Source organism: Schistocerca piceifrons, chromosome X (genome assembly GCF_021461385.2).
Source record: "Schistocerca piceifrons isolate TAMUIC-IGC-003096 chromosome X, iqSchPice1.1, whole genome shotgun sequence".
Taxonomy (NCBI): domain Eukaryota; kingdom Metazoa; phylum Arthropoda; class Insecta; order Orthoptera; family Acrididae; genus Schistocerca; species Schistocerca piceifrons.
In genome coordinates, this window is record NC_060149.1 from 862,093,555 (window position 1) to 862,120,236 (window position 26,682).

Sequence of the window (26,682 nt, forward strand, 5' to 3'; positions counted from 1 at the left end):
GTATTGAAAGAGTCTGTTGGTAATTTTACCGAATTTTGACCATTGCACAGAGGATGCCCAGTTGCAAGTAAATATTGCAACCTTCTGGGAAATTCTATTTGTGCCCTCATCTATGGTGGTTATAAACTGTTGTAGTATTGTTGTAATTGATTTTCAGGCCTACATTCAATCTTGATCTGTCAAACCCTTACATTCAGTTTTCACATTTATCTGCAATAGGAGCAGTCTTCAGCAAGATGAAGGTTCAGGAATATTCCATAACAACAGTTTGTCTTTTCAATTCCTCACTTCAGGGATCCAAAAACTACTCCTGGGGTTGCTGAGAATTTTTTTGGTGACATAGACTCTCTCTGACCAATTCCTTTTTCAATTCTGAATTTTGTACTATTTTATCCACATCCTCAACTGAGGATGACACGGCACTCGGATGGTCCCGATGGGCCACTTGTGGCCCGAAGGCGGTGTGCTCTTGATAAAGTGTGTTGGAAGTGGCAGTGATCATATCTGCATTTTTTAGCATGCTAATGTAGGTTGAATCAGTATCCTTTTTCTTGAAAAGTGTTAGTACAGATTTTGTTGAACTTGAGTTTAAGGCTTTCTCATACTCTCTGCATCTCCAGAAAAACTGTTAATACTTGGTCTTTGTGCTAAATCTGACAAAAAAAGGGACCATAACATACAGGAAAGCCCAGGAAAGGACCACTCTCTGAAAGGCTGTGAATGCAATCAAGATGTCAAGAGGTGGATTGCACACTGTGTGCAATAATGGAAATAATCAATTACCCGCTATCAAGCTATTAGCTTACAGGAAATGCATGTGTAATATGAAAAAATCTCAATTGTGAGACATTCACAAGCTACATGAATAATGAATAAACTATTTTTAATTAAATTAAAGATACAGTTGCCATAATACACTCATGCTTCATAATTACAATCTCTAATTTTTGTTGTAAGGATCTTTACATGCAAAGCTGTCAGTAAGCATGACATGTTTTTCTCAGTTCCGCCCACACCAAGTGATGTACGAGTTACTTCCAGAAGCATTTCAAGCATTCTGCTTCATTGGAACATTTCTTTAGAAATTAATAACATTATTCAAGGTAAGTAAAATCACACAGTTTTATTAAAATGTATCTAAACTAGAAGTACTTATAACTAGTTTTTGCAGTGAAGATTTCTCTCTGACACACAACTAAGAAACTTAAATCAGACTAAAAAAATGTTACATATTGCATTAGTTATGATAAGTATTATGATGCTCTTTACTTATGAACACTAAGACTATTAATTATTTATAGTATTTATTAATCTTGTTCACTGGGGTTGTGGTATATTGATAGCATACATTAGAAGATGTGTTGTAACTACTTGCAGAATAAACAACACTTATTACAGTGCTGAGGACCTATAGCAAAAAATGTCTAAACAAAGTGGTAAATGAATAAAAAGGGAGAGTGGTGGTGTGAGGTGTCAGAAGTTTCACCAAACTAGACCATACTTACAAATGTTGCTGCAGTTAAATTCAAATATCTGATGAAAGAAGTATTTATTCCTATAATTTACAAATAATGAGACAGGTTTTTACATGGTGGCCTACAGGAAGCAGACTTTTTTTGACTAGTACACTATTGTCAGTGGTGGGATAGAGATGGCATGTATGTCATTCATGTTGAGACTGTACACCATTCCATTAGCAATAGAACAGTGAACTGTAGAATGTTGCATGTTCACATACAATTCCTTTGTCATAAATGCTGTGTGCTCTTGAGCCAACATGGCAGATATTTCATCTTCACTTTAATTACACAGCTCACAACCACAATATGATACCATGATGGGCTACAGCTTTCAGACCAATAGGCAACATTCTTAAACAGAAGCTGGAATGTCCTGGTAAAGAAGTAGGGACTTAAAAGCATTGCCATTGTGACAGAGGCAATCATCAGATGTCTTAGGTGATCCACCATCAACATGCACACTGTGTACAGATGAACCATGAGTCTGTGAGAAACATGTCACATTAGGATGTATACAATGAGATGGCAGAAGTTGTGGGATACCTCGTAATGTTGTGTCAGACTCCTTTTGCTCAGTGTAGTACAGCAACTCAATGTGCCATGGACTCAGTAAGTTGTTGGAAGTCTCTTGCAGAAATATTCAGCCATGCTGCCTCTATAGCTGACCATTATTGTAAAAGTGTTGCCCGTGCAGGATTTTGTACACAAACTGACCTCTTTATTATGTTTCCAAAATGATGGAGCACAGCAATCCTTTTCTTTCTGCCCCCCCCCCCCCCCCCCCCCCTTTGCAAGTTCCGAGATAAGAATAGGCCCGCAGTATTCCTGCCTGTTGTAATGTGCGACTAAAAGGAGTCTCACACATTTTGGCTTTTATGTGATGGTCCCCTCTCGAGTTTGACCTCCATCTTTCAAAATTCTTCTGAAGAGTGAGCCCACTGGGGAAGGGTGCCTTACGTGGTGCATTGTGTTCATCGTGCATTGAGACCTTTAGCCAGCTTTCTCATCATCGCATTGCAGTCCCGCTCGTTCTCCATCCCTTGGGTGAGGATACGTTCCTGTGTGTGATATCCACCATGCACTGTGCAGTGTTGCTTTCTGCGGAGACGATGACCATGGACTTCCTTGCACCTAATATCCAGCACGGTAGCCAGTCCGTTGGGATGGGGCCACCATGTACACTGTTGGCTGTAGCCCCCTGACAACACAGGGATCGCCCTGCTGATGCCTGTGCCATTAACTCCCCACATATGCCAAAAAGTAGATACCTATCACCCTGGGGCATCAGGACTCCTGGCAGTGGCCATCCTGCCAGGTGGCTATTGCTGAGGCTGGGTGGCACCCGTGGGGAGGGCACTTGGTTGGAGTGGGTGGCATCAGGGTGGATGACCTACAATGAAGCGTGGTACATCATTTCTTGCTGGTGGCCAGCCACCAGCAGTCTCTAAACATTCTCAGGCTCAATTCAACGCTCAGAAATATGATCCCAAATCATTCCCCTCCCTGGCCACACCGTGGGAGGAGTGAAAGGCTCAGGATGGCATCGACACTTATTCACCCTGTTTCCTAGTTTGTATGAGAGCTGATGGGGAGTCTTGCATGTCAACGAAGCCTCAGTTCTTTGTAGAGCATTTAGAGGACAAGTTTGGGGAGGTGGAGGGCTTGTCCAAAATGCGCTCTAGGTCAGTATTGATAAAAATGACGTCCTCTGCCCAGTTATGAAGGTTACTTGCTTGTGACAATTGGGAGATGTTTCAGTCACCATCACACCCCATAAGAGTTTAAATTTGGTCCAGGGTATTATTTTCCATAAGGAGCTTCTTTTGCAGTCTGATGACGAGCTGCGTGCCAATTTAGAGTGTCGAGGTGTTCATTTTGTCTGGCACGTTAATCGGGGTCCGAAGGATACTCACATTGCTACCAGTGCCTTCATCTTGGACTTCAAGGGTGATACATATGGGAGAAGGTCAAGGTGATGGTCTGTCACTGTGATGTCAAGCCCTATATCCCTCCCCCGACGTGGTGCTAGGATAATCACATTGCTACCAGTGCCTTCATCTTGGACTTCGAGGGTGATACATACCGGAGAAGGTCAAGGTGATGGTCTGCCGCTGTGATGTCAAGCCCTATATCCCTCCCCCGACGTGGTGCTAGGATAATCACATTGCTACCAGTGCCTTCATCTTGGACTTCGAGGGTGATACATACCAGAGAAGGTCAAGGTGATGGTCTGCCGCTGTGATGTCAATCCCTATATCCCTCCCCCGACATGGTGCTAGGATAATCACATTGCTACCAGTGCCTTCATCTTGGACTTCGAGGGTGATACATACCAGAGAAGGTCAAGGTGATGGTCTGCCGCTGTGATGTCAAGCCCTATATCCCTCCCCCGACATGGTGCTTTAAGTGTAAGTTTGGCCATATGTCTTCCCACTGTACTTCCAGCCCCACATGTTGAGATTGCAGACACCCATCACATCCCAATACTCCACGTGCCCCACCTGCCATCTGTGTCAGCTGCGGAGAGCATCATTCACCTCGCTCGCCAGACTGCAGGATCTTATAGAAAGAGCAGAATATCATGGAATTTAAGACCCTGGACTGACTGACCTATACTGATGCTATGAGGAAATACAAATGACTCCATCCTGTGTGAATGACTTCCTCATAAGCTGCCGCTACGACAACCATGGTAGCCCCATCAGTTCAGTGAATTCCAGTCAGCTCCCTGAGCTGTGTGACTCCACATGCCCCCTCAACCATGAGGGACACTACCCACCACCCACCCTGTTGCTCCTGCGCCACCTACCTTGGGAGCAAACACCCCCCCCCCCCCCACCCACTCCCCCCTCCACCCATGTCCCATCGGGGATGTCTGTCCCCGCTTCTAAGTTGGAGAAGCATCCAACTTCTTCGGCTGCTCTTGCTCACAAGGGGTCCTTTGGGCCCCTCCCTTCCCAAGATTCCACAAGTGGGAAGAATGACACCCAACAGTGGCATAAGTGCCCACAAGCAGTTGGTCGTAGGGCTTCGCAATCCTCCTCCTTCCTGGAGACTGAATCAGTGAAGCCCTCCTGGCCAGTGAAACCCGAGAAGCAGTGAGAAAAGTCCAAGAAGAAGACCTCTAAGACCAAGGAACTTGTGATGGCACCCACCCCACCACAACCTACAAGCTCTGCATCTGAGGACAAGGTAGCGATTCTGGCGTCCGTTGAGGACCTAGATTGTGGCAGACCCTCAGACACGATGGATGTCACTCGCACAGGTACTCAATCGGTGGCAGCAGGTGACCCAACAGCGTAATCTGCGTCCTTGGTCCCTTCACACCTTTCTTGGCCATGAACAATGTCATCCTCCAGTGGAGCTGCAGCGGTTTTTTCCACCATCTTGCTGACCTCCGACTACTTCACTCTTTCCTCTGCATTGCTCTTCAGGAAACTTTGTTTCCGGCGATGCAAACCCCTGCCCTCCATGGCTATCAGGGTCACTATAAAAACTGGGCAGCATATGATATAGTGTCTGGTGGCGTCTGCATCTATGTCCTTCACTCTCTTTAGAGTGAGTGTGTCCCTCTACAAACACCCTTAGAGGCTGTCGCTGTTTGGATGTGGACGCCTCAGGCTGTTACTGTCTGCAGTCTTTATCTTGCACTGGATGGTGATGCCCCACAGCATGTCTTGGCTGCACTGATAGCGCAATTACCGCCACCTTTTCTGTTACTGGGTGACTTCAACACCCATAACCCTCTGTGGGGTAGATCAGTGGCAACAGGCCGAGGCAGCATCATTGAACAAGTGTTGGCACAGCTCAATTCTCTTTTAAATAATGGTGCCTTCACATATTTCAGTGTGGCGCATGACACAAACTCAGCCATCGACCTTTTGATTTGCAGCCCTAGCCTATTACCATCTGTCCAATGGAGTATGCATGACAACTTGTGCAGTAGTGACCACTTTCTGATCTTTCGTCACTGCCACAGCATCGCACTTCTGGGCACCCCTGTCAATGGGCCATGAATAAGGCTGACTGGGACTTGTTCACCTCCATTGCCACTATTTGACCTCTTTCCACTGACACCATTGATGTGGTGGTTCACTCGGTCACCATAGGCATCGTTACTGCCACAGAATCTTCCATTTCCTGTTCTTCTGTGTCCCCTGAGTGGCAGACTGTGCCTTGGTGGTCACCTGAGATTGCTGAGGCGATTAAAGCAGGCGGGACCTCCAGCGTCACAAGCAGCATCCCTCATTGGAACACCTCATCGCCTTTAAACGGCTCCGTGTGCGAGCCCACTGCTTCATTCGCCAATGCAAGCAGGAGTGCTGGAAATGGTACGTCTCCACCATTGGCCTCTGTACCTCTCCATTGCAGGTTTGGGCAAAGATTAAGCGTCTCTATTGCTTTTGGACCCCATCAGCGTACCTGCGCTTTCACTGAATGGAGCGATCTGTACTGACTCTGACACAATTGCAAACCACTTAACAGAGCATTTTGCCCAGAGTTCTGCTTCTGCAAATTACCCGCTGGCCTTCTGCTCCCTGAAAGAGTGGTTGAAACGTCGGAGCTTTTCATTTCACATGCGCCACCCTGAATCGTACAATGCTCCATTCAGTGAGTGGGAATTCCAAAGTGCCCTAGCTGCTTGCCCTGATATGGATCCCTGGCCAGATCACATCCACTGTCAGATCCTCAAACACCTTTTGGTGGACTGCCAGCGATGCCTCCTAGACCTTTTCAACCATATCTGGGTTGAGGGAGAGTTCCCGTCACAGTGGTGGGAAAGCATCATAATCCCTGTGTTGAAACATGGCAAGAACCTCCTGGAGGTAGACAGCTACCACCCCATTAGCCTCAACAACGTTCTATGCAAGTTGCTCGAACACACGGTGAGCCGGAGGTTGAGTTGGATACTTGAGTCTCGGGGCCTTCTGGCTCCCTCTCAGGGTGGGTTCTGTAAGGGCCGCTGTGCTGTTGATAATCTGGTGTGCCTGGAGTCTGCCATCCATATGGCCTTTGCCCACCGTCAGCATCTGGTCGCCGTCTTTTTGACATGTGGAAGGCATACGATTTGACATGGCGACATCACATCCTCTCCACGCTTCATGGTTGGGGCTGGAGTCTGCCATCCATATGGCCTTTGCCCACCGTCAGCATCTGGTCACCGTCTTTTTGACATGTGGAATGCGTACGATATGACATGGCAACATCACATCCTCTCCACGCTTCATGGTTCGGGGTCTTCACGGTCCACTCCTGATTTTCATACAAAATTTTCTGTCACTTCGTTCCTTCTGCATGCAAGTTGTGGCCTCCCATAGTTCCTCCCAAGTCCGGGAGAATGTGGTCCCACTAGGCTCTGTCTTGAGTGTCTGCCTCTTTTTAGTTGCTATCAATGGGCTCGCTGCAGCTGTGGGAACGTCTGTATCAGCTTCTTTGTATGCTGATGACTTTTGCCTGTACTATGGCTCCACTGGCATTGCAGTTGCTGAACAGTAGCTACAGGGCACTATCCGCAAGGCCCAGTCTTGGGCCGTATCATGCAGCTTCCAGTTTATGGCCGCCAAGACTTGCGTCATGCATTTTTGCCAGCATCGCACTGTTCTCCCTGAGCCATGGCTTTATCTTGATGGCATACCTCTTGCTGTGGAGGAGATGCTTCAGTTTTTGGGTTTGCATTTCGATGCCTGGTTGATTTGGCTCCTTCATATTCGGAAGCTTAAACAAACACGCTGGCAGCATCTTAACGCTCTATGTTGCTTGAGTCACACCAGCTGGGGTGCCACTCGGTCTACCCTTCTATGGCAGTACCAGGTGTTAATTCAGTCCTGTCTTGATTGTGGTAGCCTGGCTTACAGTTTGGCATCACCTTCTGTGTTGCGGTTGCTCTTTCACAGCAGGATTCGATTCTCCACTTGAGCTTTCTGGACAAGCCCTGTCAGCAGCATCCTTGAGGAGGCTGGTGTCCCTCCATTGCGGATGCGGCACCATCAAATGCTTGCCACTCATGCTGCACAAGTTTGCAGCTTGCCTGGACGTCCCAATTAGTGTCTGCTGTTCTCCAACTCGGTCGTCCATCTTCCGGAATGGTGGCCCCGGCCAGGGTGTACGATCACGGTTTGCATCAGGGCACTTCTCTCTGGGCTTGAGGTTTCCCCTCTTCCGCCTCTTTTCTGGGCTCCACTACATCTACCCCTGTGGTGTGTGCCCCACCCATGCCTTCGGCTTGATCTGGCACGGGGCCCGAAGGACTCAGCCCCTCCTGAGGCCCTCCGCCATCACCTTCTTTCAATAATTGTCGCGTTTCAAGGATCTGACGTGGTCTATACCAACAGTTCGATCATTGCTGGTCGCATCGGTTATGCTCTTACTCTGGGGGATCACTATGAACAATGCTCATTGCCGGCTGACTGCAGTGTTTTCACTACAGAGCTGGTCGCTATCTCTCCCGCCAGAGAGCATATCTGCTCCTGCTCAGGTGAGACCTTCATTATCTGTAGTGACTCCCTGAGCAGTTTCCTCACTCTCATCTGGTGATGGCTATCCAGGAGTCCATCCATATTCTTGCGGCCGCTTTGTGGTCTTTGTGTGGACCCTAGGTCATGTCGGCATCCCGGGAAATGAACATGTTGACATGCTGTCCAAACAGGCTGTCGGTGCACCAGCCTTGGAGATTGTCCTTTTGGAGATTGACCTCAGGTCAGTTTTGCGGTACTTGGCACCTGGGGTGAAGAATGGCGCAACCTGCCTTCACCCAACAAACTTCGGGCCACCAAGGAGACTACCTGTGCGTGGCATTCCTCCTTGCGGGTCTCTCGCAAGGACTCTGTTGTCATCTGCCGGCTGCTTATTGGCCACACCTGGATGATGCACCATTGTTTATTGTGCTGTGAGGATCCACCTTTTTGTTGCTGCGGGTCAGCTTTGGCAGTCTTCCACATCTTGTTGGACTGCCTGCTTTTAACTCCACTCAGGCAGACATTTGCGCTTCCTGATACGCTTCCTGCACTTTTATCAGATGACGTTGCAATGGTAGACTTAGTTTTGAGTTTTATTCATGCATGGGGATTTTATCACTCGATTTAAGTGTTTGTCCTTTTTTGTGTTGAGTCTGACCTTTGACCTACAATTTTCAACTGGGCCTTGTAGCGCATTTCTTGGTAGTTGCCTTTACCTTTTTTATTTCTGTGGTCAGCCAACCGCTGTCACACTCTGTGTGATTTTAATTCCTTGTGTCTGGTTTCTGTCTGTGTATTTCTTGTCCTGTGTCATCTCTTCTCATCTCCATTGTTTGTTCTCATTCTTTGTGTGTGTTTAAAGTTCATGAAGAAAGGGGTAGTGGCCCTAGTAGTCTGGTCCCTTCAATCCCACAAACCAACCAATCAACCAACCTGCCAGGCCTTATTAAAGAAAATCTAGATTCTGGCTAGTGCCTAGGCATTGGCATTGCACTGTTTCATATTTTCAACGCATGTTCTAGGACATCAGTCCCCTGTTTTCAGGCTTCTGTCACAGTTCATTCAGTCTTGAATGAACTGTGACAGAAGGCCAAACAACAGGGGACTGATGAACTAGGAGACATATTGGAATTATGAAATAGAGCATTGATAATGGCTAGCCACTATCCAAAATCTAGATTTCCTTTAATAAAGCCTGAAAGGAAAGGACAACTGATTGCTGTGCTCCATCATTTTGAAAGTCAAATCACATTCATTGAGTGCATTCCACAATCCTAATGGAAAGTAACTTAAACTTGATTATATCCCATAAATGTTCAGTGGGATTCATGTTGGGCAGTCTAGGTGGCCAAAAAATGTGCATGAACTGTCCAAAATGTTTTTCAAACCAAACATGAACAATCGTGACCCAGTGACATAGCACATTGTCACCCAAAAAATTTTGTTATTGTTTGGGAACATGAAGTCCATGAATGGCTGAAGATGGTCTCCAAGTAACTGAACATAACCACTTCCAGTCAATGATCAGTTCAGTTGGACCAGAGGATCCAGTCCATTCCATGTAAATACAGCCCACACCATTATGAAGACACCACCAGCTTGCACCGTGCCTTGTTGACAGCTTGGGTCCATGGCTTCACCCCACTTGAACCCTACCATCAGCTCTTACCAATTGAAATTGCTGAAATTGGGACTCATCTGACCAGGCCACAGTTTTCCAATCATCTAGCGTACAACCAATATGGAGACGATCTCAAGATAGGCACTGCAGGTGATGTCATGCTGTTAGCAAAGGTATTCGCATCAATTGTCTGCTGTCATAGCCTCTTAACACCAAATTTCACTGCGCTGTCCTAGAAGATACATTCATCATACTTCCCTCATCAATTTCTGTGCTTATTTCATGCAGGTTTGCTTGTCTGTTAGCACATACATCTTTACATAAACACATTGGCCCCTACGTTGTCTGTGGTGAGAGGTAATGCCTGACATTTGGTGTCCACAGCACACTCTTGACACTGTGGATCATGGAAAACTGAATTTCATAATGATTTTAAAGACAGAATGTCCCATGTATCTAACACCAACTACCACTTCACGTTCAAAGTCTGTTAATTTCTGTCATGCAGCCATAATCATGTTAATCATGTCAGATACCTGTTCACATAAATCACCTGAGTACGAATGACAGCTTTTTCAATGCAATGGCCTTTTACACTTCATGTGTGCGATACTAGTCAAAGAGGATTTTACAACTTTGGAATGAAATAGAAATTTTTTGAGATAGCTTACAGAATTGGTAGATCTGCCATTCTGCAGCAAACAACTTCAAGTTTGATTCACATGGTGCATCAGTATCCCATTTTGCAACCAGGAGTGCCAGCTTAGTGCACAGTTAAAAGGTTGCTTTCACTGGAGCAGAGCATGCGTGCTCTGTGTTTTGATTTCATAAAATGAACTCTTCAACAACTGTTGTAAATTTTGCACTGAATATGCTAAATAATCTCCAGGTAGGTGTATAATTTTTTCTTGGCACAAGAACTTTATTGACATGGGTTGTTCACTGTGACATGTAGGGTCAGAGCTGTGAAGGGCCAATTGTGTGGCCAACTCAGTCACAGCCACTTCACATCACTGGATTTCTTTCTAGGGGGTTTCATTGAAGACTGTGTGTATGTACCTCCAAAACCAAATAATTTAGCTAACCTAAAAAATCGAATCTACAGTGCTGTTGCACAAGTTACACCCAGTTTGCTGCAATGGGTATGGGAAGAAATTGACTACTGGTGGGATGTTTGGTGCATCACAAGTGGTGTAGTCACATCAGACCAAAATGACATTTGACATTTTTATGTGAAATTTGAGATTTTTTGCTCCAAAGTGACACATCTACCAATTCTGTAAGTTATCTCAATGACACATGTAGGTGTTGGAAACATGCAGCAGTCCTCAGCAGTTAGGCCTAAGTCATTTCAAAATGTAACAGAAAGAAAAAGGTTCTGCTGCTAGGTAGTTCACATGGTAGAGGTGTGGACCAGCAGTTGCAGGAAGTGTTGGGGAGTGAATACCAGGTCGCCAGCATTGTGAAGCCTAGTGCAGGGTTGGCTCAGGTGACTGACAGCATAGCAGCATAGAGGAGTTACGTAGGAATTTTATGGAAGAGGAGCAGGTAGTTATAGTGGGTGAATCAGGGAATAGTCTTGATATGGATGGGGAATATGATGTAGGTGTGACCTGGTAAGGATAGTTACCCAAGCTGGTGACACTAATGTGCATTTCATGCAACTATTTCAGCATCATGATCGGTCTCATCTTAATGTGACTGTTAGGCATGTTAACATGGGGCTGGAGAAGGCACTGATGGTAGAGGACACGGGTCACATTGCAGTGGTGCCAGTTGAGTCTATCAGTAGATCAGATTTCACTTGGAATGGCCTGCACCTCAGTAGGTATGGGAAGGGGAGGATGGCAAAGCTTATAGGTGAAAATGTTGTGCGTGGTGGTGGGATCACTCATGGAAAAATTCCTGTAGTAGTTGGTGTTAGAGCTGCACCGTTTTTTAGATTGGAGTCAGTTGATAGGTTTACCTGCTTAAAGGCAGTCCCTCTAACTAAGGAATCACCTTCAGAGGATTAGAAATAAAGTTAGTGAACTGCTTCTAGATGTTGACTCTGAAATTATTGGTATATCGGAGCACCACTTAAATAATTTGACAATTCAGAGGCTTTCTTTACCGGAATACTGATTAGTTGTCTATTTTTCAAGGAGGTCCTTGTGGGGTGGGGAGTGGTCATGTATGTAAAGAACAGTATTCTGTTTGAGTCCATAGATGTATCATGGCACTGCACTGAACAGATATTTGAATGTTGGCAGCTGAATTTAGTGAACCTAAACTTCTAATTGTTGTTGTTTATAGGTCTCCTAACTCTGACTTCAGAGCATTTCTGCTCAGGCTAGAGAGGGTTCTTGATTCACTTTATAGGAAGTACCAGAAATTAGTTACATTTTGTATATGATTGTGCAAGAAAAAGGATTATGATAGATCTCATAAATTCATATGATCTGATGCAGACTATGTCCTTTCCAACTAGGGTGCAGTGGGGAACAGTAGCACAGCCATAGACAATATTTTTATTCATTCTTCATTAGTAGATTGGCATTCTGTTAGTAAAAGGGTGAATGGCCTTTCAGACCATGATGCACAAATTTTAACACTAAAAGGCATTTGTACTCAAACAAATGCCACATATAATTAAAAACTATGTAGGAAAGCTAATCCATTGGCAATAGAGAGTTTTTAAAACTTGTCAAGGAACAAGAATGGCAGGATGTTTATAGTGCCGATAACATAGGTGTCAAATATAATGATTTCCTTAACACATTTATCATGCTCTTTGAGAGATTCTTTCCATTAGAAAGTTCTAAATAGGATACTAGCAGTAAAATGCAGCATGGGTGGCTGACTAGTGGGTAAGGATATCATGTAGAACAAAGAAGGAATTACATCAGAATGTTAAAAGTAGTCACAATCAAGCTATAGTAGCACATTACAAACAGTATTATGAGGTGCTTAAAATGTTATTAGGAAGGCAAAGAGTATGTGGTACACAAATATAATAGTTAATTCACAGGATAAAATTAAAACCATATGGTCAGTGGTGAAGGAAGTGTCTGGTCAGCAGCACAACCCCGACAATATAAAGTCAGTGCGTAGCAAAAATATTTCTGTTACTGATAAATCAGATATATGTACAGTATTTAACAATCATTTTCTGAACATAGCTGGTGAATTAAACAAAAATTTAGTTTTCTACAGGGAATCATATAACTCTTTTGGCAAATGCCTTTCCGAGATTGATGTCTCAAATCCTCCTCTGTGATACGGATAATGGGGGATTGGGCCAATAATTAAGTCACTGAAGACTAAGGACTCTCATGGATATGATGGAGTGCCGAGCAGAATGTTAAAGTACTGTGCTGCACATGTTAGCCCTGTATTTAGCCATATTTGTAATTTTTCTTTTAGGAATTGTCAGTTTCCTGAAAGATTAAAGTACTCAGCAGTAAAACTGCTTTACAAAAAGGGAGAAAGCGATAATGTAGACAATTTTAGAACTATTTCTATGCCATCAGTGTTTGCTCAAGTTATAGAAAAGGCTGTGTATGTCGGGTTAATTGATCATTTTATATCACATGATTTGCTATCAAATGTGCAGTTTGGCTTTAGAAGTCATTTAACAACTGGAAACGCTATATTTTCTTTTCTCTGTGACGTACTGGATGGGTTAAAGAAAACGTTTTGAATGCTAGGCATATTTTTTGATTGTGTCAGTCACAAAATATTGCTCCAGAAGTTGGATCACTATGGAATGCGGGGAGTAGCTCACAATTGATGCATTTTCTTACTTTAACAACAGACAGCAAATGGTCATTATTTATAGTGTTGAGAATGGCTGTGATGTGGGGTCCGAGTGGGGTATGGTCAAATGAGGGGTGCCCCATGGATCAGTGTTCCTGTTCCTTATTTATGTAAATTATATGCCATCTAGTATTACAGGTAACTCTAAAATATTTATGTTTGCTGATGAGACTAGCTTGGTAGTAAAGGATGTTGTGTGCAGCATTAGCTCAGTGTAAAATAGTGCAGTTAATGGCATAAGTTCATGGCTTGTAGAAAATAAACTAATGCTAAATCAGAGTAAGACTCATTTTTTACAGTTTCTAACACACAATTCAACAAAACCCGATGTTTGAATTTCACAGAATGGGTTTATGATTAGTGAAACTGAAGAGTTCAGATTTCTAGGTGTTCAGATAGACAGTAAACTGTCATGGAAAATCCGTGTTTAGGATCTTGTTCAAAGACTTAATGTTGCCGTTTTTACTATTCGAATGGTATCTGAAGTAAGTGATTGTTCAACGCAAAAATTAGTATACTTTGCTTATTTTCATTTGCTTATGTCATGTCAAATTATAGTTTGGGGTAACTCTTCCCATTCTAAAAGCATACTTTTGGCTCATAAATGGGTGGTTCAGGCAATAAGTGGTGTAAATTCCTGAACTTCTTGTCGACCCCTGTTCACTACTCTGGGTATTTTGACATTTGCCCCTCAATACATATATTCTTTATTGTTATTTCTTGTTAACAATATTAGCTTATTCCAAACAATAAGCGCCTTTCACTCAGTTAATACTCGTCAGAAATCCAACCTGCATTTTGATCGGACTTCCTTAACTCTTGTGCAGAAAGGTGTGCAGTATACTGCTGTATCCATTTTCAGTAAGCTACCACAAGAATTCAAAAATATTGGCAGTAATCCATGCACTTTCAAATCTAAACTGAAGAGTTTTCTCATGGGTCACTCCTTCTATTCTGTCTAGGAGTTCCTGGAAAAATTATGATGATGTTATATTGTTGATTGCACTTATTTAAACTTATGGCTTGACTTTTTTTTGGGTTAATAAAAATTTTATTTTTGTCTGTTATTAATTTTATGTTGTAATTTGATGTTCTGACACATTTCATAACCTTGGAGATTTGCTCTTCAATTTGGTCCTACAGAACTTGATGTGTGAATAAATAAATAAATTTGTAAAGTCCTTTTTGATTCACACTGTATGTGCATATCACTATCCCATGGCTTTTGTCACATCACTTTGATTCTATCCATATAAAATACTGGTGGTTCGGTAAATTAAAGATAGAGATGTTGTAAGCTGCATGTCATATATACTGATAGTCCAATGTAAGCATTGCATTTGGTTCTCTAGTGCACTAGTGGTGGCAGTTGCTGTGCAAAGGCAGAAGGTTAATTATGTGGTAAAAGACAATTCTTGCTAGTGTGTGAACTTGTGTGCTGTGTAATAGTGCAGACAACATATTCAGTGCAAACATTAAGCTGATTGATCCATGTTATAAATTGGTATTTGTATACATCTGTTGTGACACATTCATTGAACTGAGAACATTCTGATTATGCAAAAAAATGAGCATTCAGTAGACTAGTGTGGTTTGACTGTGAAAGTGATTAATATTTATCTATGAGAACAGCTTTGAACAGTGTTGCTCAGCAAAGAACAAATTCCAGAAAAGATTGATCTTTACCAGGACTGTGTTACGTTAATTGGTATAATAGCACCCATTCATTCCCTCCATGTCTAACTTTCTATTGTACTAAAACATTTCATTATATCTACAAATATCAGTGCCCTATACTGTTATTCCACCTGGGCTGTTCACAGTGTGTATTTATTTATGTAGAGTAGCCTAGGGAAACAGAGTTCTGCATTACTGCACAGTAGATACACACATGAAGACTGCAAATGTGAAATGTTCCAAGGGCCAAATCCCACATTAGTCAAGATAGTGAGAAAACAATCCATCCCTGTTCCTAAATAACTTATTTGTTTCCAAAAAATTGAGATGATATTCTGATACCACAGAATTATGCTACTCACCTCATCACTGCAAAAAGTAAAGAGGCAAATTAGAAAACAAATAATTTATTAAGAGCAATCTGGATGCCATACCATGGAACTGTCTGGTTCTAAGTGTCAATAAGAAACTTTTTATTCCAAGTGCCATTAACACTAAGGCACTACATTTTATTTGTGGTAATACAAGTACAGGAATATAGCAGTTATGTCTTAACAAGTAGAACTGTAGTCAGTAAAAGCCATTATCATATCTGTTAATTCTTTTACAAGAGGAAAACAAAATTAAATTCAAGAAGAAAAATTTTTCAGTATTGTCTTTTACTTCTTACACATCTCCAGTCTCAGGATCAAATGTTGCAAAGTTTTTATGTAGAACTGTCCGTACTGTTGAGGAAGAAATTACTTTGTCTCTTTACTTCTCTACTTTTTTTACTGTTTCTGAAAATGTTTTATTGATATAAAAAAAAGATTACATGTACTCTGATTAGCACACAAACTGCACATCAACTAAATGGATAAGAACTTGATACATGATGCTTGGAAGTCCAAACATAAGCACTGTTTGGCAGAAAGACCATGCACCATCTAGTAACAAATGTTTTGCGTGTTCTCTCCCTGAGTTGACACTTGGAATAAGTCTAGGAATATGCAACAGAGAACCAAGAACACAACAACACTGAAAACACATTTTATGAAAAAATAGCACTGGAACATGTGGCACTTCCGCTCTTCATATGGCAAAAGAGCAGACTGTTCAGAAATTTGAAATATATGAAAAATTGAAAATTGTAAGGAAGTGGATTAATACAATGGAGCAGCGAGAGAAGCTTGAAGAAATAAGGAAACTCTGTGCAATAATGATAACAGTATTAGCTATGTGTATTAGTTTTTATTTATTTGTGACGTGTTTTGGTGGTACACTCCATATTCAAGTCCTTAGATACAGCAAATATATCATTTATCATTATTGCTCATAAATATAACATATATTGTCCCAATGTCCACCAGAAGATGGATATTTGGTAATAAGAAGATTAGATGAAATTTAGATGAGGAGAAGTACTAAGTGAAGTTCAATTGTTTAAAATAAAATGAATAATGTGTATCTAGTGTTTATTGATCTCAAGGGCTTTCAAAAGAACTTTTATCCTTTATTTGTTCAGTGGAGAATATAGAACTATATCTGGCAGCTACAGCCTTCACTCAGTAGTTGCTCGTCAAATGTGGAGTCATATTTTTGGAATCTGCAGCCATACACAAGTTCAATCAATATACCTATGCTTGATAAACTATAAAACAGCAAAGATCAGACATCATTACTAGATAACAGTGGGGTCTATGCAGTTTCTCATTTCTGCTGTGATAATTATTGTATTAGTTTCCCATGCATAGCTGTAACTGATGGTTTGGCTAAACTGGAGCATAGCTGAGATGACAAATTATACAATAAAGGTAATGAAAAAAAACTATCTGCTCTTTAAATCTGGTAATATACTGACATGCAGCGTCTAAATCTTATAAATATTCTGTATTTGTATCTAATGTTGAAGTGTTTTACATGTAAGAGGCAGTAAAATGAAACCGAGAAAGATGGAAATAAGTATGTAAACAGTCTATTATTTCAAAAGTAATCATCATAACTGTTAATGCATTTATGCCACTGTGAGACAAATTATCGGTGCCTTCATGGAAAAATGTTTGTGGTTGCTGACATAAACAAGATTGTACCCAGATGTGCACCTTTTTGTCTGAAGCAAATTGATAACCATGAATGTCTTTCTTCATGCCTCCAAAAATATGGAAATCACATGGGAAGCGATTGGGACAGTGTGGAGGATGTGTAACTGCTTCCTAGTGAAATTTCACAGCATAGTGAAAACAATTTTAGCAACAGACGGGCAGGCACTATCCCACAACAGAATAATTCTGTCCATCAATGTCCTCGGCATTTGAACTAGATGGTGTGCTTTAAGGTTTGCAAAGTGTCCATGTACTGCTGTGTATTAATTGTGGCGCTATGTTTCAGAAACTCAACAAGCAGTGGGCTCTTGCAGTCAAAGAAAAAGGTTATCATGACTTTCTTGAAACTGGCATTCGTGTTGTTTCAACTACACTGTGTCAGTTCCTCTAGGAAGCCCTTGCACATCCTTCATACTGTTCCAATCTCACCCATGTAATACCCATATTTTTCAGCACTGAAGAAAGACATTTGTAGGCATCCATTTGCTTTGAGTGAAGAGGTGGATGCCTATGTACAGTCAAGGTTCCTTGGCAACTGCAAAAATTTTTCCATGAAGGCATTTACCATCTTTTATTTATTTATTATCTGCTACTAACACATAATTTTAAATGCATTACATTGTTAAAAATGTATAAACTTCTTACAATTGTAAATTACAAATATTTTACAATATTCTACAGTTACTAAACTTGTTTCTAATACAGTATTGCTTCTTATATTATTATTCATGTTAAGTCCAAATCATATGGGCAATTTTTGTTAAGCCACTGCTCTAGTCACTTTATGAAAGCATCCCTGTCAACATATTAGCTTCATTTGGTAATGAATTATGAAAGACAACTCCTTCATCATAGGGGCTTTTTGCTGTGAAAGTTAATCTTCTTTTAACCATGTGAAAGTCTTTCTTGTGCCTTGTATCATGGTAGTGAATTTCATAATCATGGTAGTGAATTTCATTTTCCTCTTGGTGACCATAGTATCATCTTTCACTAGTGTAATGGTGTCCAGCATATACATGGCATTGTTGTTGTTGTGGTCTTTAATCCAAAGACTGGTTTGATGCAGCTCTTCGTGCTACTTACTCTATCCTGTGCTAGCTTCATCATCTCCGAATAACTACTGCAACTTAAAGTCTTCTAAATCTGTTTATTGTATTCATCTATTGGTCTCCCTCTATGATTTGAAGCCTCCCCCCCTCGCCCCCTTCTTTCCATGTACATTTCCCTCCAGTACTAAATCAGTGATTCTTGATGTCTCAGAATGTATCCTATCAACTGATTCCTTCTTGTAGTCAAGTTGTGACACCAATTTCTTTTCTCCCCATTCAGTGTCTCCTCATCAGTTACATGGCATAAGCTGTTCAAATATTGAATCTACTGAATAAAACCAGGAAAAATCATGCAAAAGCCTACTTTTGCTATGATCTTCAAGGCCCTCTTCTGCAATATGAAAACCCTTTTTGTATTGGTGTGGCAAGTGCCACCCCACAGTACTATTCCATAAGACAAGAAAGGATATACTATTCTGAAATATTCAGTGCATAGGTTTTCAGAGTTAAGGTATGGTAATAACCTCTTAAACACCTATAGATTGGATTTTTTTTTTCAGACTGGTCAACCTGCTGCTTTTGTGAAAATGGGTCATCTATGTATAAACCCAAAAATTTGCATTCCAAACAGATTTTTGACCGATCTTCATCAATCAACATATTTTCCTATTGGGACCACTTGTTTTAAAGTAAATAATGTTTATTTTTTCTGTGTCTACTTTTAAGTAGGCTCTTTCAAAGTGGGCTCCGGCTCTTTCAGTGAAGTTTTGAACCTCTTCTATTGGGCTCAGCTCACTGGTTGCACAACAGCCACCAGGTGTGTCATCAGCATACATACTGATCAAGTGCTTGTTATCTATAGAACTTGGAGAAATCTTTTGCATAACACATAAGTAGGAATGGACCTAAAGTAGAGCCCTGAGGAACACCAAAATGTATATCACATATTCTTGACCATCTCCTTTCCAATATTTAACCATTATCCTATATAATTTCTGTACACTATTGTCTACCTTTTAAAAATGTTTCCGGTAATTGTGTGAGTTCTCCAGTGACACCACCATCGCTATTTTTGATAAGAGCATGTCTTGATTTACTCTATCAAAAGCTTTTGAGAGCTACAAGACCATGTCCCACAGTGGATTAAATATATTAAATACTTATGGCAATTACTTTTGAAATAATAAACAGTTTAATTACGTTTTTCCATTTGATTCATTTCATCTGATTGCTCCTTATATTTTTCTTTTATGAATACTCTTAACATTTTGAAATACTATATATTCATTTAAACATGTGTAGACAGTTTTAAAAATGTATTTACCTACATGCCTAGAAGTACCATTACCAAATGTATGTGAATTTTTCCTCTGTAGGATTTTCTATACATTTCAAAAGGGAATTTGGAGAATGGGAAAAAATAGTATTAACAGCAGATGATCTGAGTTATTTATTGAGTAATCTCCAATGTGGAACCAGATATTATTTGTATCTGCAGACCTTCAACCAACTGGGGCAAAGTTCACCTACACCCACAATCATGACACGCACTCAAGGCTCAGGTAAACCGTCATGCTGTGCTATTTATGTTTATTCTTGTAAAGTCATCATTTGAAACATTTCTCATTTTCTAAGGAGTGGAATATATAAATACATTGACAATACTTCCCTTGTGTTTATATCCTTGAGTATGATACTAAAAGCAGTGGCTGCTGCTGAGGCATTCCGCTGACAGTGCAAATAATAATAATAATAATAATAATAATAATAATAGTATGGTAGCGTTGAAAATATTACAGAATTTTGGTTGTGATTCATATATTTCATAAGATATTGTATCAAACAAAACGTTTAGGGAAACAGAAATAAACACTTATTACAATAGCATCCTTCTTACGCACAGTAAGAGTTTGATATGTTCCTGGAGAACATGATAGCAAAGCTTTGTATAACAGAGAGATAGATAGAGAGAGAGAGAGAGAGAGAGAGAGAGAGAGAAAGGGGGGGCTGCTTTAGCCATCTTTTTTGCATGTCTGCACGAGATATAAAACATAACACTAATGCTGAAAATCTCTCGATCACATCGATCACACACAAATGGATGCGTGTGCACAGCACACTTTTTTACTGCTCACAGAGTATGTGCGGTCTCTTTTATGTGGCAGTCGTAAGTGGGAGGTGTTTTGATGTATGGTTGCTTATGGATACCACTGGAGATCGGGCCTGAACCACCACATTAATGACACTGCCAACCTCAGATAATTATTGTGCTTTAGCCATTACCGAATGATTTATATGCTCCACTTTGCTCTGAGTTGTGCTTGCTGGTTGTTCCCATTTCTTATTTTGAAATAAGTGCAGAGGGCAATCTTGCTCTGTCAGAGAGTTTGAATATGACTCTCACAACACAAGACAGAATCAATGATCAATATGTCCATTATTACATTGGTTCTGCCTTCCCAGGAGCACAGAACATGGATGTAGGCTGCCAACTCTGTGAGAGGGAGACGAGGCTTGTGACCCCACTTTGCTCTTCTCCCCTTTACATCCATCACTCCTTGTTTGTTTTGTGTTCACGGCTGACTGCCAGAAAAGTGTCTGCTACAACTTATAGTCTGAATTTTGGATGTGAAATTTAATAAAATTATGAACATTTTAAACTAAAAGCATTGTCCTCACCAAAAGCAGCAACTCCATGACTTTGGGAAGATGGCTTCAAAATAATTAGCAAGAATGGTATTGGAAACCAATTCATCACTTCTTCATGTTAGCAAATAAATCTGTCACTCCAAAATTGAAATCTTCAATTTTACACATGAATGACCTTTCACAGGATACCATCCCTAATGCACTCAGTTGTTCTTCTTTCATGGTGTTTCATAGGAATGTTTTAATTGTCTTGAGCATTGAAAAGCACCGCTCAGCTTCTGATGTCAAGATAGGCATTGTGATTAGCAGTTTCAAAACTAGTCTCATCAAGTGTGGCGCAAAGTTTGTTCTCTAGAATCAGTGTAAGAAATGGAACTGCACCAGAAACTGCTCACAACTCAGGCATAGCATAAAAGACTTGAAGCTCACCCTTCAACTTTCTTTTTTCCAGGTATGTATGTGTGTCTGTAATTTCAGGGTATTTGCCTGCAAAATTTGTGTTATATTTTTCAAACTGATTTACATCAAATAAGTTGGCTGCATTGAGGTATCCAGTTGCCTGACGGTACATAAAAGTACCAGTAAGTTTTGACTCTCATTATTTTCTCGTGGTGCAGTTTCGTGATCTGAGAGCCCGTCAGTACATAACAGTAACTCTGCTCTACTGTTTCATAGATGCTATTGTGCAATATATAGACCTCTCTGGCGGTCAGAGCTTGAAATTGTTTTTTGCGCGCTGCTGTGAAAACAGAAGATTGTATGTGCTTGTTTCAATGGTGTTACCTGAGTTTGTGTGCAATTTATTGAAACTTCCATTGAGTTTTCCATTGTAAGTTCTTACCTTCTTTGTTTTTTTATAATAGTTTGAAGCATTACGTTACAAGTGAATGAGATAAAGTGGAAAATATAAGGCGGACTTATCAGTACCGTCAGGTTGTGCGAACACTTTATTGTAGCAACAATGCGTTACCTCTCACTAGTTGTTCTGTTCACTTTTTAGAACAAACAGGAAAGGTTTTCCAGGGAATTTACCTAAAGAAAAATGTCTAAACCGTGGGGAATCAAATCACAGAGAGTCATCTTTAGACCTAACAGTATTTCAATGGAGGGAAAATAAAGTAGTGTATTTTGCGTCAAACTTCCATGGCACTGAACAGAGCGTAGTGACAAGAAAACAGAAAGATGGAACTAGTATGACTATACCACGACTGGTTATTGTATGTGATTACAATAAACACATGGGTGGTGTGGATCATTAAGACAGATTACGTTCAACTTATGGTCTTGACAGGCGATCAAAGAAATGGTGGCACCGTCTCTTCTGGGGAGCAATAGAAATTGCTTTTGTCAATGCTTACGTCATATTCAGTGATCTACATGGGGCACTGCCACTGCTGGAATTCAGGAGTGCTGTGGCACTAGGGCTAATGAATGAACAGCAAGTGCCAAATCTCAAAAAGAGAAACTCTGGTAAAGATGAAATAACTCCCCCAAAGAGAAGGAAGGATAACTTTTCTGTTCCGAAGAATGTACATCTTGGCAACCGAGAAAACCATTTTGCAGTGTTCAGTTGTAAAAGAGGACGATGCGAAATGTGTGCGAAAAATAAAATTCAGTCGAGACCACATTCACAATGTAGTACATGTAAAGTGTATTTGTGCTCCAATGAGAAAAAGAACTCTTTCCTACAATTTCATGAGGTATCACTAACACGAAATATGTGATATGTATAGCTAAGTTACTATGTATTGTGAAGTTGCTCTAGAATAAATTTATGCGAAATTTAAAAAAAAATTCAGAAATATCGTATCATATTTCTGTTAATTAATTTTCTAATGTAAAAATATTTAATGTTTATGTGGAATAAAGTACTAGTTATAAAAATTGGCTCATTTTTCTGAGCATATTGTGATTCTGTCCACGGAGTCTGATGGTACTTCTGAGTACCAGGAGAGAAAAAAGTTGTGAAAAATAAGATAAAATTTTACAAAAAATCCTACCGTCATTTGAGGCCACAATAGCATAAATTCTGCAAAGAAAATGTTAAAAAGTAAATTTTTTCTTATGTCAGGAAACAAAGGGTTAAAATGAAAATGTAATTTTATTTCAGAAAGGATGGCATCGCACACTTCCAAAGTATCTCTTTTTTTATGCCCATCAAGAATCTGTGGCTTCTTGGCAGGCATCGTTTTGTCATTTTCAAAACTAATGTCATTAAGGATGGAGTCAATGTCATCTCTGATGTTTTGCATTATCGCTTGAAAGTTCTGGATGTCTTGTTTTGCTTTGGTCAGTTCGGTTATCTTCTTCTGAAGCTCATTAAAAAGTATGTCTGCATGAGGCATTATCTTATAGAAAAATGATAGCCAGAAAATGAATTCATTATCTTGCAGTCTTCATTTGTATGAACCAGCTTTTTCAGTAGCAGAAGATAGTTTTATGCTCTCACTTGCTTCAGTGTCTTCCATAACAGTAATAAGATTTTCCCTGTTTTACTACTTGCAAATGGTAATTCCATCTCGTGACACACACACGGGGCAAGCTTATTTGAATAATGTATGAAACACTTTTGGATGCCTGTGGTGGGTTAGAAATGATAGAAGAAATACCTGAAAGATGTGCAAAAAAGATGTGGGCTTTGCGATTAACAGAAGCTGACATAGACATAATAAGGTTGAACTGATGTACATTTGGGTATTTGTCTTAAATTAATTTCTGAATTCCATTTGACTTTCCACTCATAATGTTTGCACTGTCATAACTCTGAGCTATTAGTTTTGATTGATCATCACCTATTAATGGTTCCCTTTCTTTCAGACTACTCTCAGTTATAGTATGAGCATTCTGACTTTCTGGATTAACAATGTTCAAAAACCTTTCAATGGCTTTTCCCTCAAAAACATAACGCAAAACAATAACCATTTCAAATTCACAAGACACATCTGCGGTTTCATCCACAATTATTGCAAACTAATTGGCGTGTTTTATTTCCTTACGAACTTCATCATGGTACACTTGTAAAATGCACTGCAGTAATTTATTCAGAACAGTCTTGGAAATGCCTTTGAACACTGATGCGTGACTGAGACAAACTGGAGGTCTTTATCCAATTCTGTGCTGAACTGAATTAGCTCACAAAAACCCCCATTATTTTAAGAGGCATCAGATTCGTCGTGAGCCCTAGAGAGCTAGTTCCAAAGCACCACAGAACCACCCTCCCTGTGGGTCTGGGGGTTACAATAGGTCCAAGGTATTCCTGCCTGTCACATGAGGTGATTAAAAGGAGTTTCACACATTTTGGCCTTTATGCGATAGTCCCCTGTAGGGTTTGACCTCCATTCTTCAAAATTTTCCCGAAGAGCGAGCCAATTGGGGAAGGGCACTGCAGAAGGTGCATCATGTCCATCGTGCATTGAGATCTTTAGTCCACTTTCTCGTCGTCGCATTGCAGTCCTGCCCATTCTCCATCTCTTGGGCAAGGACACCTTCTTAGGTGTGTTTTCCACCATGCACTATGCAGTGTTGATTTCTGCATCAAAGATGACCATGGACATCTTTGCACCTGATATCCAGCATGGTAGCCAGTCCGTTGTGGTGGGGCCATCATGAACCCTTTTGGTTGTAGCCCCCTGACCACACAGGGATCGCTCTGCTGATGCCTGCGCCATTAACTCCCCACATATGCCAAGGAGTAGGTGCCTATCACCCAGGGGCATCGGGACTCCTGACAATGGCCATCCTGCCAGGTGGCCTTTGCTGCGGCTGGGTGGCGCCCGTGGGGAGGACCCCTGGTCGGAGTGGGTGGCATCAGGGTGGATGACACACGATAAAGTGTAGTCCATCATCTCTTGCTGGTGGTAAAACACCAGCGGTCTCTAAGCGATAATGAGCTCAATTCAATGCACAAAAGTATGACCCCAAATTGTTCCCCTTCCTGGCCACACCATGGGAGGAACGTCAGGCTAAGGATGGCAGCGGATCTTATTTGCCCCGGTACCTTGTATGTTGCTGAGCACTTCGCTCGAGCCTCTGTGTCGGAGAATTACCCACCAGCCTTTCACACACTCAAACAGCTGCTGGAAGGAAACGTCCTCTCCTTCACTACACGCTACAGTGAATCCTATAATGCCTCATTTACAGTGTGGGAGCTCCTCAGTGCCCTTGCATCCACAGCCAGATGATTAAACATCTCTCATGTGACTAAAAGCAACATCTTCTTGTCATCTTCAACCTGATCTGGTGCGATGGCATCTTTCCATCGCAATGGTGGGAGAGCACCATCATTCAGGTGCTCAAACCCGGTAAAAACCCGCTTGAAGTGGATAGCTATTGGCCCATCAGCCTCACCAATGTTCTTTGTAAGCTGCTGGAACGTATAGTATGTCGGCGGTTGGGTCGGGTCCTGGAGTCACGTGGCTTGCCGGTTCCATCTCAGGGCAGCGTCCGCCAGGGTCACTCTACCACTGATAATTTGTGTCCATCGAGTCTGCCATCCGAACAGCCTTCTCCAGACGGCAACATCTGATTGCCGTCTTTTTCGACTTACGTAAAGCATACGACATGACTTGGCAACACCATATGCTTGCCACATTGTATGAGTGGGGTCTCCGGGGACCACTCCCGATTTTTATCCAAAAGTTCCTGTTGCTCCGTACTTTCTGTGTCCAAGTTGGTGACTCCCATAGTTCCATCCATATCCAGGAGAATGGAGTCCCGCAGGGCTCTGTATTTAGTTTATCTCTATTTTTAGTGGCCATTAACGATCTAGCAGCAGCTGTTGGGCCCTCCGCCTCAGCTTCTCTGTATGCAGATGACTCCTGCATTTCATACTGCTGCTCCAGTACTGTTGTTGCTGAGCGGCCTCTCCAGCGAGCCATCCACAAGGCGCAGTCACGGGCTCTAGCCCACGGCTTCCAGTTTTCAGCCACAAAGTCGTGTGTCATGCACTTCTGTCAGCATCATACCATTCATCCAGAACCCACACTTTACCTTAATGGCGATCCACTCACTGTAGTGGAGATATATCAATTCCTAGGACTGGTTTTCGACACTCAATTGACTTGTCTCCCTCATCTTCGTCAGCTTAAGCACAATTGCTGGCAGCACCTCAATGCCCCCTGTTGCTTGAGCAACACCAATTGGGGTGCAGATCGCTGCACCCTGCTGCAGCTCTACAGAGCCCTTGTCCAATCCTGAATTGACTGTGGGAGTGTGGTTTATGGTTCAGCAGCGCCTTCAGCATTGCATTTACTCGACCATGTGCACCACTGTGAGGTTCGATTAGCGACAGGAGCTTTTAGGATGAGTCCAGTGATGAGCGTACTGGTGGAGGCTGGTGGCCCTCCACTACAGATCAGACATACGCAACTTCTCACCAGTTATGCAGCACACATTCATAGTTCCCCTGAGCATCCGAATAATCATCTCCTTTTCCTGCCCACAGCAGTCTACCTTCCGCATCAGTGGCCTGGATCAGTGCTAACGATTGTGGTTCGCGTGCAGTCCCTTCTCTCTGAACTGGAGTCATTCCCTTGACCACCTCTAGTTGCAGTCTGTTCACGTATGCCTCCATGGTGTACACCTCTGGCGCAGCTATATCTGGACCTTATGCATGGCCCTAAGGACTCCGTTAACCCCACCACTCTCCACTGTCACTTCCTCTCGATTCTTGATGTGTTCCGGGGGCTCTGAAGTGGTTTACACTGACGGCTCAATGGCTGATGATCACTTAGGATTCGCATATGTTCATGGAGGGCATATTATGCAGCACTCCTTGCCAAATGGCTGCAGTGTTTTCACTGCAGAGCTGGCAGCCATATCTCGTACTCTTGA

At 41.8% G+C, this 26,682-nt stretch overlaps 1 protein-coding gene across 1 annotated transcript in view; it reads left to right on the forward strand.

The window, feature by feature from the left end:
* The window catches only part of LOC124722738 (Down syndrome cell adhesion molecule-like protein Dscam2), a 202,553-nt gene that overhangs the window by 115,982 nt on the left and 59,889 nt on the right, over window positions 1-26,682 (forward strand). The window contains exon 8 of the mRNA XM_047247880.1: window positions 19,578-19,763. Within this exon, the coding sequence (XP_047103836.1) occupies window positions 19,578-19,763 (186 nt within the window). The remainder of the gene's footprint in view (window positions 1-19,577; window positions 19,764-26,682) is intronic.